At 45.5% G+C, this 19770-nt stretch overlaps 1 protein-coding gene across 2 annotated transcripts; it reads left to right on the top strand.

Annotated features, from left to right (window-relative positions):
* Positions 1 to 1406: 1406 nt before the first annotated feature.
* On the top strand, positions 1407 to 19383 carry LOC139061464 (uncharacterized). Of its 2 annotated transcripts, none has more exons than XM_070541456.1 (3): positions 1407 to 1597; positions 18948 to 19027; positions 19092 to 19383. In XM_070541456.1, the coding sequence occupies exons 1-3, from the start codon at positions 1417 to 1419 to the stop codon at positions 19140 to 19142; spliced, it is 312 nt and encodes a 103-aa protein (XP_070397557.1). In that variant the 5' UTR covers positions 1407 to 1416; the 3' UTR covers positions 19143 to 19383. The 2 variants fall into 2 exon arrangements, 1 of the variants encoding a protein (XP_070397557.1); XR_011515444.1 differs by lacking the exon at positions 1407 to 1597 and adding an exon at positions 17010 to 17130 and having other exon boundaries at positions 18953 to 19027.
* The last annotated feature ends 387 nt before the right edge of the window (positions 19384 to 19770 follow it).

The following is a 19770-nucleotide window of genomic DNA, read 5'->3' on the forward strand; positions in this document are numbered from 1 at the left end:
TACATCTTTTCTTTCCAGCGCGCTGCGACCCCCAATCTTGGGCCTGCGACCCCCATTCTTGGGCCTGCGCGACGAAGTACGGCAGGCGGTTTGAAGGAGCGCGGTAGTTTTATACACTGTGTTAGGGCCGAGTGCTTAATTGCGATGCCGTGCTGCTGCGGCTACGGTTGCCACAACAGACCCAGTGACGGCAAAAAGCTTTTTGCTTTACCATCCGCCGGGCGCAACGCAAAACGAAGAAAAGTGTGGATTCACACGATCGGGCCGGCTGACTTCGAGCAAGTGGCAAAGAACGCGCGGCTTTGTGAAGTGACACGGCTCCTCCAACCTCTTCTTTTGACGCCCGTGTTAAAACGGGCCCGTGTCCAGTGCATTGGGGGTGCGTTAAAGAACCCCAGCTGCAAAAAAAATTAATCCAGAGCCCCCATTATGGCGTGCCTTATGAGATCGTGGTGTTGGGATGTAAAACCCAAGAATCAACTTTTCTTCTGTCTTGTGTGCCTTGACTGTTCCAGTTAACGCAACACTGCTTCCTTGTGAAAACTTACAACGCAAAAGAATACAGACGCACGTAGTATACAGAGATAAAATTAGCACTTCAACAAAAGTGTTGCTGGTGCCAATGAGGGAGGGGGATAATTATTTTCTGAACCTCTTTTCAGTTGTCCCATCAAGTTCCTTCTTTCTTTTCTATCAAATTCTAACCATTTGCACTGTAATAAATAAATAACGATTTCATATGCTGGTACGTTGTTAAAATTATCTATACCGCCTATGTGTGAAAACGTTGCTCATGGCCACCACAACCTGTGCATGAGCTACGTACATCTGTAAAAGGCGCGGAACAGAAACGGCCCTGCTGCCAGGCATTGCTGACCGCAGACAGTCGGAATCTCTCACGCGCCGGCCGAACAAAAGCATCCTGCAGGTGCGTAAATTAACCTACGAAACCACGTGCACATACTTTCGCGCTGTCAAAACCTGAAACTCTGGTAATTACTCGCGTGTCTGAGCACACCGCGTGCTTGTGTCGTGTTTCAGCAACACGAACTTTCAACGTGCGCGCACTTTACGCTTTAAATACGCCTTGAATAATGGTGCTTTTCTCTATTTCTTCCGCAAATCCGACACGACATTCTTAAGGCCAGTTACCGACTGACAAAGCAAGATCTAGATTGAAAAAACTGCTCCGCAGGACTCGAACGAACTTTTCCGCGGATTTCCTCCCGTAGCGTGTTAGCCGTCGTCTGCTACGGCAGGCCCACCACCAGCGGCGCCACCGTCGAGGCCGCGCCGAGCGGAGGAGGAGGGAAGTGAATGGCGCTACTTTGGGAGATTGAGGGGCTTTACGCAGCCAGCGTGCGGCGCGCCGGCACGCGAGCTTCGTGGTGCTAGTATCACTGCACGTGGTTTGCCATGTCCTCGCCATCATCGTCGTCGTCCTCCTCGTTTTCGTCGTCCAGCGGCGACGATTTCCTGCATGAGGGAGTCGCCGCCGTATTAGACGTGGCCAATCACTTTCGATTTGACCCACTGGAGAGCAGCGACTCGGATATTGCGGCCGGCGACGGCGAGCACGTGACACAGGAGACACACGGTACGATTCGCCGCATGGCAGCCAACGAATATTCGTGACGTAGACACATGACCAGGGGCGTAGTAAAGGGGGGGGGGAGCTTATGGGGCTTCAGCCCCCCCCCCCCCGAAATTTTTTCGTGCTGTCCATGCACCGCCGACCAAAGCGACCCCCGGCGCCGGAAATCACTCTGGATTTTGTCTAGAATGTCTAGAATGTATACTTAAATATCTTGTTGTGAGGTTTTGTGTATACATGCAGTGAACTTTGTTTCCAGTGACACTTTTTTGTCCTTTATCAAGCCGTATTTTCGCATTTGTATATCCCATTGTATCTTTGCATTTCTAATGTACGAGGGCGAGTCAAATGAAAGTGCGCCTGCCCTAACCGCGCAATAATGGTTCGGTTCATTATCTGCGAGGCATGCGCGTAGGAGAACGGCATGTCTCATTTGCAAAAGTGACACGCAGGTGTGAAGATAAATATTCTTTAATGCTCTCATACACTGGGTTGAATATGGTTGCGTCACATAATGGACACTTCAAAAGTTGAACAGCTCGGTGTCGCGAAGTTTTTGACAGCTAAAGGTGTTTCCAAAACAGAAATTAATCGCCGTATGGCTGCCTTTTACGTCGAACACGGCATTTAATTGGCCACTGTGAAGTGTTGGAGCATAAACGGTTTAGAGGACGTTGTAAAGACATTCCAAGACCGGGCCAAAACCATCGTGCAATCACCCCCCACACAATATCAAAGGTTCATGAGCTGATGAAACAAGAACGGAGGATAAGCATCGATGAACTGGCAGACCGTCTGAACATCAGTCACGGTTCGGTTCACGCCATAATTCATGAGCTTCTCGGTTATCGGCTCTTTGGTGCGCAATGGATCCCCAAGATTTTGATCCATCGCGAGAAGACGGAGAAGTTTCGCGCTGCCTTGACTCATCTGATCGGGTATCACAATGAGGATGACGACTTCTTGTTTGCAATTGTGATCGGGGACGAACCTTGGTGCCACTACTACGAGCCTGAAACACGACGGCAAAGCTTACAGTGGAAACATTCGAATTTACCACGCCCAAAGAACGCAAAGGCCATCATTTCCGCTGGAAAGGTGTTGTTGACTTTTCTTTCGGCCGTCAGGGTCCATTACTGAAAGAATTTGCTAAACCTTGAGAGGCTATCAATTGTTTCCGATATTGTGAAACGCCAGAACGGCAGTGTGTCGCAATCAAGAACCAACAACGTGGAAAATTGATGAATGGGGTCATCTTGTTCCACGACAATGCCTGTCCCCACGTCGCTTATGTGGTTAATACAAAACTGGCAAAGTTCAAGTGGGAAACGCTGCAGCATCCGCCATACAGCTCAGACCTGTCACCTTGCGACTTCTACATTTTGGGGCAACCGAAAAAAACAGCTCAAGGGAACCAGATACAGACTTTTTGAAGCAGCAACCCAAGGAGTTTTGTAAGACGGGAATCACGCGACTCGTTAGTCAATGGGACAAATGTCTAAATTCTCATGGAGACTACTTTTAAATAAAGTACCCTGTTGTTGGCTCACATTCATTTGACTTGCACTCGTATATCATGCAGAATTCCTGCTTTTTATACGTGCCCTCTGTTGCGACTATGATTTCGGTGCAATTACTCACGATACACGACCGGTGACAGCTGCTTTTGCGTAATACATTAAAACAAATTACTGCGTCATTGAGATTTTTCACTGGCCATTGCATATATACAAGGATGTAAGCACGGTTCTTGAATGACAAAGTTTCATTAACATATTTGTCCTCAACTTGTTCAGTTCATTGCCTTTTAATTTTTCATATCCGCGGCATGCACTGCTTTCCTGGTTTCGAACTGATATAGTTCTAAAGTTCGTGTGATATTTTCTTTACTTAGATAGACAAAAATATGGAAGCATTGATATCAGTTACTTTGGGCAAAATTTTTGGCACATACGAGTATATTCTTTTATGAAAAATACGTATTTTATTGCTTTGACTGTGCGTTGCGTTCAAGAATTCGTTTGCAGCATCTTTGGCAATGACAATGCAGTTATTATTCATGGATTTGATCCCTTGAGAAATTGTTCAAGAGGAAGCTTTAGCTCGGGCCCGATCCGACGCGGCCTATTCAAATACTTGTAAAACGCAGAAACGCTTTTCTTAGATAATCCTGCTAATCGCTTTTATTGAATATTGTTGCCTTTGAGAGAGAAAGTTAAATCCTAGTTCTGTTGGAAACACAACTTCGATTTAGGGCCTGAATTTTGTTTGAAAAATTTTGAAAGTTTGAAAAAATAGAAGCACGACGTTTACAAACGAATAGCTATGCATGAAGAACAGACGTTGTGGTTCTGTAAACGGCATCTACTATAACAGTAAAAGCGGACAAGTTTGCTATGTCAATTTGTATCTTACGCGAATTGGTTGCGTTGTGTACAAGGGTTCTGCACAAGCCGTATTTCCACAATACTAATTTTTTTTAGATTCATGTGTAACATATCCATTTTGTCCGCTGTAGATGTACTATTAGATGCAATTCACAGAATTGTGATATCATTTTTCATTGTTGAGTCACGGAGTTTTAAACTTGATAGTTTCGTTTTCTGAAAATTTTCGATTTGGCCAATTTTTAATAAATAATTGACCACCTAAATGAAAAATTCGAAACCAGTAGTCACTAGAATTAAACTTGTTCTTTTAAATGCAACAAACCTCCTCAAATTTGGTGAAGTGGTTACAGGGAAAAACGAATTCCCCTTCTACATGTATTTAAATAGGAGCACCCGAGGTAAAGCTTCCTCGAACAAAATTTCTGGCTACGCCACTGGCCCCATGTGTGTGTGTGTGTGTATATATATATATATATATATATATATATATATATATATATATATATATATATATATATATATATATGTATATATATATATATATATATATATATATATATATATATATATATATATATATATATATATATATATATATATATATATATATAGTCAATCACGTGTTTGTTGGCTTCTCATTATATGACTAATAATTATCGGGTCCCTCGGTTAACCCCCTTTCTTCTCGTTTATATATATATATATATATATATATATGTGTGTGTGTGTGTGTGTGTGTGCGTGTGTTACGTCTAAGCGCGTAAAAGGGACGTGTGGATCAAGAAGAGAAAGACAGAGGAGAACGAAGACTGCGCAGCGGCCATTCCTGTTGTTCGTAGCCTGCCGTTCCTGCTCTCGCACGACTAAATCAACCCCTTTTCTCCGTGTTTAACGTAACAATATATATATATATATATATATATATATATATATATATATATATATATATATATATATATATATATATATATATATATATATATATATATATATATATATATATATATATATATATATATATGGGGCCAGTGGCGTAGCCCCCCCCGAACAAAATTTCTGGCTACGCCACTGCACATGACGTAGCGTTTTCTTGGCTATTTACAGACCCGGGAGATGTCAATGTCGCTAGGTGCTCTGTTTTACGGTTGGCTGCGCGCACGTACTTTAAAATTGATTTTAAATATGTTCTAAGCGATATTCGCCGCTGATATTTTACACACGATGTGTGTGTGACCCACTAAATCGATCTCACAAGTTATCTCAACTTCAAAGTTTTGTGTCAGTACTCCTTTAATCCACTCTCCATAGGTGACTCTCATCGAGTAGAAAGAAATCTCGAAGGCTATGTTTTAACTGGCTGAGATGGCAGTGCGGCTGTGCGTGTGTACGCGAAACGACCCCCCCCCCCCCCCCCCCAAGCAGGGCATCGTTCTGTGAGCCATTGGTTTTTATCCTTGACTCACTTAAATTTACGCTGCCCTTCACCATGCTAACATTTACGCCATCAACGTCGTCTGATCTTCGTCTTATCCCGACACGCGATCATAGGGCATCGGGATGAGCCTGGGAGTGGAGGGTGTTTCACAACACACTGTATACTAACATGGCTATGCTCAGAAACGGAGAGCAACGGACTCGGGCGATCATGGCGCCAGCATGAAAGAAGGGAAACAGAGGTAGATGACACACTGGAGTATCGCGCTGGGCCCAGCTTTGGACCTACTCCGCGTTTATCACGGTAAGCTTAATTGCCATTTTTCTTTGCGTGCGAGAAGAACTTTCACGCGATAGCATTATGAGGGCCCCGTGTCACGGAAGATCCAGCGTCGGCGCCGTTGTATGTGTGAGAAAAATTATCCCGAACCCCGCAGGCCCTTCGGCTGGTGCATATGCGTGAATGAAGTATAATTGAATGTCTCATAGTAAAACGCGTCCGAACATTCGTAATGTAAAACTTGTACTCAACTTGCAGACAAAGTTGGGTCGAATTGTAATTTGAATTTACGAGAAAACATATTATTACGATATCATCGAGCGATGCTATAGAGACGAGCCGCCGCGAGAACGACGAAGAAGTTGGTCGGTGCACTTGGCACGAGCGAGTGTCAGTCTGGCTGCCTGGCTCCAGTGTAAATAGCGTGCAAATAGCATCTTTCGTCTGTGTGTTTCCACACGTAACATTTCCGTTTGTTACGCGGAACCTTGAACACAAACCCTTTTTCCAGCTGCCGTTGGACGTATTATTAGGAGGGTGATGGTTTGAACTAGGTGGTTTTCCATGAGACTTTGTGGTGCAGTGCTAAGCGGGACAGGGGACACAAGAAAAAACGAGAACAAGCGGTTTCTGCCAAGTAGGAGCGGCGCACCCCGCTCGGTCCCTTGCGACAACATCCAGATGGCACTGGCCTCCGCGGCAGCGGCGGCGCCGGCCGTCAGGGTGGCATGGATAAAAAAGTAACCAGAAAGTTCGCCTTCGTGCATATCGTTCACCTCCAGCGTTTGCAAGTAAACATTATGGTTTACATAAGCTGCAGCTGCCGGGAAGCGTGGGAAGGAGTCGGGGGTCTTGGAATGCTATCGCGTTCCACTCTTAAAGGTGAAGATTAAAGGGACTGATAACCTATTTTCATGGTGCCTATTTTTTAATGCAATGGAAAGCTTACCAGTCAGAGTGCCTAATCAAGAAGTGGTAACGCGGAAAACGGTATGGAGCCTTTTTTACCAGATTTTTTTTATCTGCAGTGAGGATGTAGTCATGTTCACTGAAAGCTTGCTGAAAGCGGTGATAGGTGAGTGCCGCATAGCGATTATACGCCGGCATTAGTGGGAGGTAGACGACAAGTGCGGTCGTAACTGTGACAAAGTATTTTGTCTAGCAATTCAACGTTCCTGCGATTCATGTCTTCGGAAGTGGTAAGTATTTGGGCGGTAATAGCTACGTGTTTTCATTTTTTCCTGTCCAACTTCTTTGGTATTTAACTCTTTCTCTGCCATGGAGAAAATAACTGTATTTTGTAGGTTACGCCAGATTCTTTTTCTGAAGGAAATGCTGCACTAAATATTTTACCTAACACATAAACAAGATGCAGAATGAATGGACTTTTCACGCATAAAAGTTTTATTAATGAGATGTACGTCATAAAAAAAGACAAATCGCCAGAATCAAGATTGTGGGATAAAATTGAACAAAGTTTGTAAAGACGCGTTTATGCTTACTAAGAAAAATATGTAACAAAAATTATGAGATATGCAAAATGTATTACCGTCTAATGGGCACTATCTCCGAAAAAAAATCAAAATTTTTCATTGAACAGGTAGGTATCGCACTACAAAAATTTAACTGTAAGCACTACAGCAAAGCGGGCCGGGCCGTTTTGTATCGTCGTCACTATAAGAATCAAAGTCCGACGAATAGGCAGCATCCTGAGACTCGCTGCTGCTCGGTCCATTGATAAAATCAGCCGCAGACCTACGAGAATCGCGACATCTGCGATCTTTGGAAGTGCACGCACCGTTCCCGGAGACGGCCATCTTTGCTTTCTACTTTGACGATCGCGGAACTTCGGAGCGGATTCAAAAATTACCGCCTGGCGTGAAAAAATCTAACTGCTTAGAAAACAAAAATGTGGTTCTCCTCGTTCGCGTCCAGTGGCGCGGTGTGTCCGTGAGCGGTGCGGTAGGTGTCGAAAGCGGCGTTTCAAACTATCGTTAGCGGGATAACTATGTCCAATGGGCACGGTACGGAAAGAGTTAAACAGTCAAGGCGAAACCAATCGGATTGAAAACGAAACGGTGGTTTCACACGTGACACGCAGTTCAGCATGTTGCCGTAGCCATGCGTGCGTTTTTGATTTCCGAAGCATAGCACAAAACGCAAGTGTGTAATATTATAGCAAATGCAATTTTAAGCAATAATTATGTTGTGCTTAATAACAGCCTACTTACTTACAATAATCTCATAGACTACATCCGGAGTACCAATATTCATTTGCCTGGCCTCGCCACTTACTGGCCTTTGAGATTTTCTTTGCCAATTTAAAGTTATAATCCCTACTTCAATTGCGAGCAGCGTGCCTGGTTCTATCACTAGAAATCATGATCATTTCAATTCCATCAACGTCTTTTAGAACACATTCTGGCTACTTGTAAGTCGCTTTAAGTGTCCTCCAAGTTTTTGTTCGTGCTTACATTCGATATTCATTTCGAGAGGTTCTCCATCAGCAGCGATTCGTTGGAACTTGAGTTTCCGGGGCCAACAAAAAGATGTTCTGCGTGTAAGCATGACGTCGCTGTTGTGGATGTCAAGGGTCGACCGTCACTACACTCTATGAACAGTTTACACCCTTTGGCTTGCCCCTTCTGCCACACAAAAATAATCGTCATCTGCCTTGATGCGTTTCCTTTCTTTATCGCTGCAAGCCCGGAACTTTCCAGTGACGAACGGCACGCGCGTCATCAGAAGAGGCACTCCAAAGGGTGTAAACTGTTCTTAGAGTGTAGTACACTCTACAATCTTAAACAAATGTACACCCTTTGGGGTGTATGTTTGCCGCACAACAATTATCTTCATCTGTCTTGCTTGCGTTTCCTTTTTTGAAAACGCTGCCCTCGCTACTTTCCTGTCGAGAATGCTCTGTCATGCTGATAACGGGCATGCCGTGCGTGTCTTGCACTCTGAAAAAAGCTTGCACCCTTTGGGGTGTATAACTGCCACAAAACAATATTCGTCATCTGCATTGACGCGTTTCCTTTCTTTAGCGCTGCGAGCCCGGTACTTTCTAGTCCCGAACGGCATGCGCGTTATCAGCATGACATAGCATTTCCGACAGGAAAGAAGCGGGCGCAGCGTTTTCAAGAAAGGAAACGCATTAAGGCAGATGATGATCATCGTTGTGTGGCAGAGATACACTCCAAAGGGTGCAAACTTAGAGTGTGGAAGTACCGGGCTCGCCGAGTTAAAGAAAGGAAATGCGGACAAGGCATATGACGGTTAATTATCGTTGTGTGACAAAAGGGTGTAATTTTGTTTGAGAGTGTACCATCACAGCGTCACGGACTTTTTCTTACGACGGCTTGCGCAAAAAGGGATTGCCGCCGTCGAATTTGAAAATGTATACATAAATTAAAATGGCTCTATAGACCGTTTCATCGGGCGAGGAGGATAGGGCGCGCGGAGAGCCTTTCCTCCTCTCTGGCTTGGGCGATCCGGCGCGGCGCTGCTTGAAGGTATTGCTGTCGCGTGCTGCGGAACGATTTCGAGATGTTTTAGATCGTACTTTGTGAAATTTACGCCAAGTCCGTTCATATAAGGTCGTCAGGGAAGCCTTTCGGTGCATCGGTAACTACAGTAGGCGGAAATATCTCTTGGGGGCGCAAAAATGTGACGCGCTTTATCAGCCGCGGTGTACGTACATTATCAGTCGCGGTGTGCATGTGTTGTGAACTATGTTGCCTATATCGGTTTTAATTCAACAAAGAAAACCGGTGTCTCTGCATTAGCAGCATGAAATGGTAAATCTGTATCTGCTCGCTTGGCATATAGGGAGTAAAACATAAACTATAAGAGCGCACGTTCGTGAACGGCCAACCTAAGGCAACTAAGAAACATCTAAGCGGCAGCGCTATCAAATATTTCTGATGCACCGGCATCCTTCTCGCGCATTTCAAGGCTAGTAGGCTTCAAATTACCATATGTCTACGCTAGCCTTCCTGCATGAGGCCGATGGCGCTGCTCAACACAGCGATTACTGCGTTCGGTGAACCAGCACGATACATATGTAAGCTGTGCGCAGGCACGTACCCAGGATTTTTTTTCGGGGGGGGCCCACCACCTCCACCATCATCATCATCGTCATCATCATCATCATCATCATGTTTTATGTCCACTGCAGGACGAAGGCCTCTTCCTGCGATCTCCATTTACCCCTGTCCTGCGCCAACCGATTCCAACTAGCGCCCGCGAATTTCCTAATTTCATCGCTCCACTTAGTGTTTTGTCGTCCTCGATTGCGTTTTCCTTCTCTTGGTACCCATTCTGTAACCCTAATGGTCCAACGGTTATCTAACCGGCGCATTACATGACCTGCCCAGCTACATTTTGTCCTCTTGATGTCAATTAGAATAGCGTCTATACCCGTTCGCTTTCTGATCCAAACCGCTCTCTTTCTCTCTCTTAACGTCATGCCTAGCAATCTTCGTTCCATCGCTCTTTGCACGGTCCTTAACTCATTCTCAAGTCTCTGCCCCATATGTCAGCACTGACAAAATGCACTGATTGCACACCTTACTTTTCAATAATAATGGTAAGCTTCCAGTCAGGAGCTGGCAATGTCTGCCGTATGCGATCCAAACTATTTTTTATTCTTCTGTGAATTTCCTTCTCATGATCAGGGTTCCCTGTGATTAATTGACCTAGGTAAACGTACTCCTTCACAGTCTCTAGTGGCCGACTGGCGATCCTGATCTCTTGTTCCTTTGCCCGGCTATTTATCATTATCGTCATCTTCTGCATATTAATATTCAACCCCACTCTTACACTCTCTCTGTTCAGGTCTCCAATCATTTGTTGTAACTCGTCTGCATTGTTGTTGAATATAACAATGTCATCGGCAAACCGAAGGTTGCTGAGATATTTGCCGTCGATCTTTACTACTAAGCCTTCCCAGTTTAATAGCTTGACTTCTTCTAAACACGCAGTGAACAGCTTTGGAGAAACTGTCTCCCTGTCCGACCCATTTCCCTATAGGTATCTCCCTGCTTTTCTTGTGCAGAATTAAGGTAGCTGTAGAACCTCTGCATATATTCTTACGCGAAGGACGAGCCAGTAAGACGAGAAACTATTTACAGATTATATTTACAACAACGGTTGCAGCGCTGACCGGTTGGATTCACAGCGCGAGCCCAGTTCGTTCTTCCTCCTCTTTTCTGGAGTGATGGCGCCCACGCACCTCGTTCAAACAAACAAATACCACACGCATGTAGCAATATTTTTCAAGCTTTTTACGTAAGCGTTCTGTAGTCCTTGATTACGTAGTGCCTCTAGACTGCTGGTATCTCTACTGAATCAAATGCATTTTCGTAATCTATATAAGCCACATAGAGAGGCTTATTGTACTCTGCAGATTTCGCGATAGCCTGATTGATGACATGGATGTGATCCATTGTAAGGTATCTCTTCCTGAAGCCAGCCTGTTCCCTTGGTTGACAAAATCCAGTGTTGCCCTTATTCTATTGGAGATTATTTTGGTAAATATCTTATATAATACTGGGAGCAAGCTAATGGTCCTATAATTTTTCAATTCTTTACCGTCTCCTTTTTTGTGGATTAGTAAAATGTCTGCATTCTTCCAGTTTTCTGGGACCCTTGCAGTCGATATACACTTCGTATAAAGAGCCGCCAGTTTTCTAAGCATTATGTCTCCTCCATCTTTGATTAAATGGACTGTTATTCCACCTTCTCCTCCCGCTCTTCATCGTTTCATGTCTTGCAGCACCCTTCTAACCTCATCGCTAGTTATAGGAGAGTTTCTGCATCCTGTTCATTACTGTTTCTAAGTGAGGGATCGTGACTCCTCTGGGTACTGTATACAGGTCAGCTTAGAATTTTTCCGCTGCTTTTACTGTATCTTCGAGATTGCTTATGGTATTATCCCTCTCATCTTTTAGTGCATACATCATGGTTTGTCCTATGCCAGGTTTCTTTTTTACTGATTTCAGGCTGCGTCCATTTTTTACGGCTTCTTCAGTCTTTCACTTGTTATAGTTTCGAATATCAGTTATTTTCGCCTTGTGGATCAGTTTTGACAGTTCCGCGAATTGCGTAACGCTGTGCGGCCGCCAGTCCCATACAACCGCGTCGAGCGCAGGACTCTGCGATTCTAGACGTACTGCGCTCACCGAGAAAGGTTAGAAAAACACCCACATAAGCACAGCAGAGAAGTGGCTACGTGAGGCGGTTCGACCGATAACTGTAGAAGCGTCATTCAAAGCAAGTAATTATTCTCCACTTCCGGCGGCGTTTTCTCTGCTTCCTTTTTAAATAAAAAGATGTTGATCCATAAATAATCTCATAAACAACGGTTAACATTTTTATTATTCGCTTTTGCTTGCAGTTTGGTTGTTGCGTTGGCTCTTTCCCTTAGTAGATCGCTTAATTTCTCAACTCCTTGCGATTTTTGTTTCCGGTTTCCAATTTTGCACGAAAAGTGCTATACAATTAAGGAAAAGAGATGAGGTAACTGGCGACAGTCACCTTGCTTATGGGTTTAAGTGTTATTGGGTTATTGCAGGGTTTCATGATGGACGCTCTTTCACATCATTTTATTTCCCACCTTATCTAACCCATATCACGTGTATATGGTTCCGGGCATCTGCCAGCGTCGCGGCGGGCCGTAACTCAAGGAAATAATGAAGCAAAGGGAAAAGTTAAACGCAATTGGTGTTTTCTCCGGCCGCAACTCGTTCCATGAGAGCACAGACCAGCTCAGTGACAGCCGCATCCCTCTCCTCGTCCCAGGATCAGCCTAAACAAAGAAGGTTGAACTAACAAAAGCAACAGCTATGCGCGTGACGGTTGAATAGATGGTGACAACTGAGCGCATCTCGAGTTAATCGCGCGGGTGCGGAATCTATGAGAAAACTGTCCTTCACATTACAAGAAATGCCGATAACTACCGCCATCTAAAAGGAGTGAAAAAGGCAGCATAAGGCTGACCGATGAACAGGTGCCAAGTCTCAACATTAATCTGGCGGCGCTTTAGGAATGTGTGAGGAGTGGTGGCGTGGGTGGGGAGAGGGGGGGGGGGTATGCCACTTGATTTCGGGGGGGGGCCCGGGCCCCCCCGGGCCCCCCCCCTGGGTACGTGCCTGGCTGTGCGCTTCGGCATTGCCATTTTGGCCTGTATACAGCCATAATATATGAGATGGATCGCATAAAAAGAATGCGATGCCTATTTTTGAGGACAAAATTTCCGTAATACGTGAGTGCGTCGTAGAGAACGGAACGAACGCAACCGAAAAAAAAAATCGGTTGTCATCCTCTTTCTCGAAAAAGCAATATAAAACGGGCTAACGCCGCAGTAGGACCTCGCATAGTCACCCCGCACAACGTTTATAAATATATAACCGCTGATGCCGTATGCTTGGACCATGCGGCATATAGAAAAAAGATATATGTAATCCAGCACATACCACTGCTTAGGACGCCCGCGCAGTTCGTAAACAGTCCCTTTGCTGGACAAGCTTTATTCAGACTGTAAGGTATGCTGCTATTACTTGCCAAAACTATTTTATTCTGGGGCGGAAACCTCATCCATCGAACCAAGTACAGTCACGCAATGTAACCTGCAGCGAACAGTTTGAACGCTTGTCAAAGTATAACAGCACAACTCCTATCGTAGCAGAACGGTACCCACGCTGTTACGATCGTCGCTTACGTTTCATGGCTCCTAAACCGCAGCTTAGAAATAGGGGATAATACTGCAATAAGGTCGCATTAGTGATTGGAACGTTCAGAAATACACAACTGAGCTCCGAGGCCGATTGTAGGCTCAACTATGCGCGCACGCTGCGTGTTCCGTCCACCTCAACGCCAGCAGAAATTCCGGCCGTGACGCCTTAAACCACTTCCGCACGTCTCACGGAACCATTCACCACGTAGAAAACGCGCGTCATACAAAACAGGCCGCACGACAGCGAAAACAAACGCCAGAACCTACCGCCGAGCGTATACCTGCCATGCAAAACATCGCTTTCACCCAAGCCAGTATGGCGCTGCTCATAGGCGGCGCCACTGCGTTCACAAAATGGCGGCGCCTACGAAAAAACGGTCTATAGACAAGAACGGCACCGAGAGCGGCGCTGCTGCGCCGGCGTTGAGAGCGCCGCATGCGAAGCAAAATTCTATTAGCGGGTGGTACCCCTCTCCCATCTCTCGTTCACGCCGCCTTGATTTCCTCCTGCACTGCGCGTGTTTGGGCACGTTTCGTGCCACGCGCGGTGTGTGCCTACGTGTGTGCGCGTGGACATTTCCTTCGAAAGGTGGTGTACAGTCTGTTTCACATTTAGGGGAAAACTCGAAGCGCATTGCATCGCGATGCGCCGAGCGCTTGAGTCAGGCGGCGGCAGCAGCTCGCGCAGGTGCTCGAGGGGAGTAATCTTGAACGGCGTCGTCTGCTACGGCGGCGCGCGCTGGCCGCATTGTCGGGAAACGTTCTACTGTCAGGTGCAGGGCGCCGATCACATCGTTACTGCGTGAAATGAGCCGGTATTCTTTGCTAAGCGTTGCGCGACGCCCACTGATACGCCTCGAATGTAAGTTCATCGCTGCAGGGCAGTCATAGACGACGTACTGATTCCATACATTCTTGACGGCCCGTTCCTGGAAGGCGACTATATATTCTAACGCGATAGGACGCCGATCCACACAGCTCGTGCTGTGCAAGAACTGCTAGAAGAGCGCGCAGTCACTCTCTTGGAGCGGCCGCCTCAATCCCCGGGCGCCAACATCATTTAAAATGTCTGGGGCTCGTTGAAAGTATCGCTGGCGCAACATCCCCTCTATCAGTCGCCCGAGGATAGGCTTCGATCCACCATCGTCAGCGACTGAGACGTGCTGCGAATGAACACATCCCTGATCAAGTCATTCTACACTTCACTGCCTTCCAGGATGAGCGCTGTCATCGCTGCCGCTGGGGACGTGACGAGATACTAACTGAAGTTCCGAGCGTGACGTGTCCAATTCCCCACCAGCGGGCAGGGTCTGTCTGGTGTAGCGAATGATTGTCGAGAAAAATCACTTCCAGCTCATTGTCTGAACCTAAAACTTTCATTTAATCGTATCCGTTTGTTTCATCGTGTTCGACTCCCGTTGTTGAGTGCCGTTTTCCTTTCGAGCCAAACAAAGACTGAGCACGTTGCGCGCACATCTTGGTGCGTTTTGTCGCTGCTCATTACGGTAGCACACACAGTGAAGAAATATACGTGCACACGCTCAGTACTCCGGCCTTTCGAAAGAACAAATGAACCATGCTGTCAAAAGAAGTTTGTGGAACTCCATTATCGCCAATGAAGGATCAGAGTTTGGCGACGCACAACGTTTAGTAAAGAATATCAGCTCAGTTCTCGCAGTACCGATGAAATCGGTGCACTGCCCCTGACAGTACCACGCTTCCCGAAAATGCGGCCAGCGCGCGCCGCCGTAGCAGACGACGCATATCACGGCACCACCCCTCAAGCGTGTGCGCCTGCTCGAGCTGCTGCCGCCGCACTACTCCATTGCTTGCCGCATCGCGATGCAATACGTTCTGAGTTTTCCCCTTAGTGTGAAACAAACTGCACACGCTATATTTGCCTTTAAGAATTAAGGTCGGTAAGCTTGACGATTATTCTTATGGCTGCAATGCGGCGAAAGGGCAGCGTCTGCTTAACCATGTAAGTGACGCTGAGCAGGTAATTGGAAACGACATCGTATGTGCCGCCGGAAAAATCGTCAGCACATACGATGCGGCACATATACATACGGCACCTACGAGCTGAAGTCATTTTTGCAGTTTCTCACATTATGTTTGCTACAAATCCGTGTTGTATCTGATGGCGACAACGGACTTCTATCGACACTGTGCGGAAATAAACAAGATATATCGCTGCATAGCACAAGTACGACATGCGCACACAACTTTAACTAGTACGTCTCCTACAATATGGAATAGAGGCAGCAATGTGGACAGCTTGGCCATTTTTTAACAGTACTCAAGAGACGGAAGTTGACAGTATCATTAATCATTCCTGCTTCAGCAATGCCGGCGCGACCAAGACGCGGGTGTGTATCGTCCAGTAACCCGATCGATCGGTGCAGTGGTGAAGCGGGAATGAACTCCGGTCATGTTCAATGCATCATGCACATATTCAATTTCTCGGCACGCGTGAACTTCGGCCACTGCTAGCGCATACAACAGACGTGGTTTCCATTCTTGGGCAGCGCACACACAAACGAAACACGAGAAAGAAGACAGGACAAGCGCTCGTTGAACTTAAAGTTTTTATATGAATAAAAGGATTATGTGCCGAGTAATTATTAAATTCACGTGGGTTACATATAGAAACCGTCATACACTCAGGAGTGATCAATGAACGAGCTCGCTTCGTTTGCCAGTTGTTTACTTCGCTCGGCGCACCGCAGTAATCCATGTCTGTCGTCTGCTTCTTTCGTACCATTTTCTTGTGAATCGGCAGAATTTCACTGGTGGCATCAACCATATCATGTTTACATTGCTGTCGTGACAGTTAACAACACAATAACAATTTCCGGTTATTCGAAAGGCGCCGTCGCAAACAAGAGACGTTTCGCGCGCAGCGCGAACTGAACGCGGGCGCGACCGCGAAGGGAAGCCATAGGGGAAGCGGCGACGGGAACCATAGAGTTAGTAGAACAACTCTAGAGGAAAAGCTGGGCCGGAAAAGTGGGAACCTCTAGGGCGCCGCCCTGTTGCTACTGGTCAATGTGGCCAGCGCAATTACTATTGAAAGAGCTGACAAGTACAGGTCACCTTATGCTTTGTCATCTAAAAACGCATACCTGATGGCTTAAGGAAGGTGGTACGTTAATATGAAGTTTACAGAAAGCGATCGCTAAGTCCGTGACTTATGTAAATCACGATGTACGCGTTCATGCAATAAAGGATGACGCGAATTTCGGTTTCGAATCTGTTTTTTGGATGCGTAGTAGTTTCGCTTAGGTTTGACATGCGATCGCGCGTCGACATCGGACGCTATGGCACACTCGTGCCTTATGTGCCACCGAGGCCCCGAAGTGGTCTGGCATATACCTTCACATGTAAGTAAACGAATGTATCTCCTTGTTGAGAACATCACGCGAGTAGGCAGCTCTTGTGGTACATCACAATCGTTTGAGAAGCGTCAAAGTAGGGCATTTTTCTGCATGCGGAGCGGTGTTTTTATTTGCAGGTTTCCCTTCAGTAGGAAATTGCTGGACAGGCGGACCAGCGCACCGGAATTGTGCTGGTGAAGCCACAAGCAACTCAAAGAATCTGTTTAATTATTGCACTTTGAACAATCATGCTTCTACAAAGGCCACAGCAGAAAAACAGCCTGATGCCGAGTATTTCTGTGCCACGAAGTAATCAAGAGGCGAGTGCCTAATGGGGACGAAATCGAGCGCATCGACACTTAGAACGACAGAAAGCTGAGCTAGTTCGTAAGGATTCATTATGCAAAACAGAGGTGAGGCGTGCAGACAGGACACAAGAGTAGAGAAGTGGGCGGCGCTCATGTTGTTTGCTTGTAAATACTCTACTCTTGTGTCCTGTCTGCACGCCTCACCTCCGTTTTGCATAACGAGTGCATCAACCCACATATTAATAGCTTAGGCGTTTTATTAACTGTACAATATTTTCAACACTTCCTTGCATGCCATTTCATGTGGAATATCTTTTCTGGGCACAAATTTGTGCAGCGAATCTATTTGCATGATCGACTCCGGGCCTGTGGGACCATTCACTTGCACTTGATGCTGAGTCTTTTACATGTATCCATAAACTGCAGATATGCACATCAGATCCCTGCGAGCATTTTCAAAATTCAGTTATTTTCGACAACAGGCACATATGCAATACTGACATAATCCCGAATACCACTAAGCAGCTGGGACACATTTTTGTTGACCATACTCGCAGGTAAAATAAGTACATCATGTGGACAGCTCCAGCTCATTTTCCTTAAGTCAGTGTGTATGCAAAAATAATTTTTTTCTCGCGCACCGATTATTTTGCTGTATAAGCAAGGGAACCCACCACGTTAGTGTAACGTATCTTGTGCATCACACTAATATGTGCTTTCATTTACCAAGTGAGATGAGTTACTTTTATGGCTCATTCAGTCATATCACACTGCAAGCTGCATTCATCAATCTTCAATTGGATTTTTCAAATGTTTAATGAAACATGTTTCCCTTTTATGCAGATATGCAATGGCAAGCCCTTCCATGTGTTCCAAAAGTAAAATTTAAGCTCTAAATTAAAGAAGATATTTCTAGTCAGAAAAAAGCAAAAATGGTGACTGCAGAGTATCAGAAGCCCAAGGTACAGAAATTATGAGAAGTGTCGAATGATTTTAAGGAAAAAGTCGTATTTGAAAATGCAAGACTCTTTAGTGGAGGTCAAGCAAGTCAATATAGGTAGAATATTCTGCAAAATTATGCGAGTGAGGGGATGTCAAACAATGGGTCAGGAAATGCATTGTTTTTCTGGAAAACAAAAGCTGATTGCCATTACATAAGTCACTTTAGCATCATGATAAATTCAGAAATAAACCAAAAAACAAGACACGCAAGAATAAAAAAAACATTTAATGATATTCCAGCAGAACTTTTTGTTGGGCTAGTTGGTGCATACTACTGAAGTACTATAGCGCCAAACAGACGACACAAGAAGAAGAGACACGGACACGAGCGCTCGTCCGTGTCTCTTCTTCTTGTGTCGTCTGTTTGGCGCTAAAGTACTTCAGCCATTTAATGATGCTCTCTCCACACTGGGATAAATAAAAACAAACACATCACATCTAATGTGGACATATCAGATGCCTTGTGAAACACTAAAGGAACAATTCAGTTTCGAGCTATGGCACTTGCCGCATAGATGTGGGGGGGCCTTGCACCAATAGTGATAGTTACCACTGCATTTAGAAATTGAAAGCATTCGTGCAGACAAGGATGATTCTTTATATTTTTGGCTACCACTTCAAATGCCTCCACCAAGTGTTACAATGCTGCACGCAGCCATACTAAGGATCTCGCAGCAACACCTGCAGGTAAAAAACAGAAGCAGTCAAAGTGCTGGTGTGTTCTGGACACTATGTTTGAAAACATTTAGGCAAGAAGAGTGCAAGAAGCAGACATAACAACTGCATTTATTTCCATAATTCCCCATTTAAATGGCCTTTTCTTTTAGCTGAGACAATGCCTACGCCTAGCCACAGCAACTCCCTCATACAGACTCCGCAAGCCAAGAGGCCGTGGAGGCAAATGCAGGTAAGAGGCAATAAGCAATAGCACTGGTATCGACATTCATCTAATTTCTTTTTATTTCGTTTAGGCAGCCAGCACACCTCGAACAGCCACCTTGACTGCGGGTGTGTCACCCTAGTCGCCAAGGAAACATTTGAGGGAAAGTGACAGGCAATGTGAACAGCCACTTCTCCATGTAAACAATACTCTTTCTCTCGGATGACTCCTACGCCTCGCCACGCCAGCACACTTGTGCACAAAGATGCCGCAGAGGCACGTGCAGGTCAGAGGCAAGAAGCAGTGGCACTGGTGTCGACATTTACCCAATTTCTTTTTCTTACACTGAGGCAGCCAGCACACCTCGAACAGCCACGTACCTTGACTGCGGGTGTGCTAGTAGATTCCTGTTGTACATATGCTCATAATAAACTTCAGTAAACTTGAACTTCATAATAAATTTGAAGGCAAATGGGACATTGATGCATTGTATTTTTGAACATTTATCGCACACATGCAATATATGTTATACTTTGCAGTGCTACAGAGCGTATTTTGAAGCTTCCCCCTATATTTTGCACCTTTAATTACGTATGTGTTGTGTGGCCCTCAATGCAGTTCATGTTGTAGCAGCTGCTTTGTCTGTGTATCGCACATTGGCTTAAGCTCGTGATATCCACATACTTCTCTCACATATACAAAATAAAGTTCTATGTAGTCCTCTGCAGTGTTACAACAAAAAATGAAAGTAAACAATCCGATCGTGGAAT

The sequence above is a fragment of the Dermacentor albipictus genome, chromosome 6, assembly GCF_038994185.2.
Source record: "Dermacentor albipictus isolate Rhodes 1998 colony chromosome 6, USDA_Dalb.pri_finalv2, whole genome shotgun sequence".
NCBI lineage: Eukaryota > Metazoa > Arthropoda > Arachnida > Ixodida > Ixodidae > Dermacentor > Dermacentor albipictus.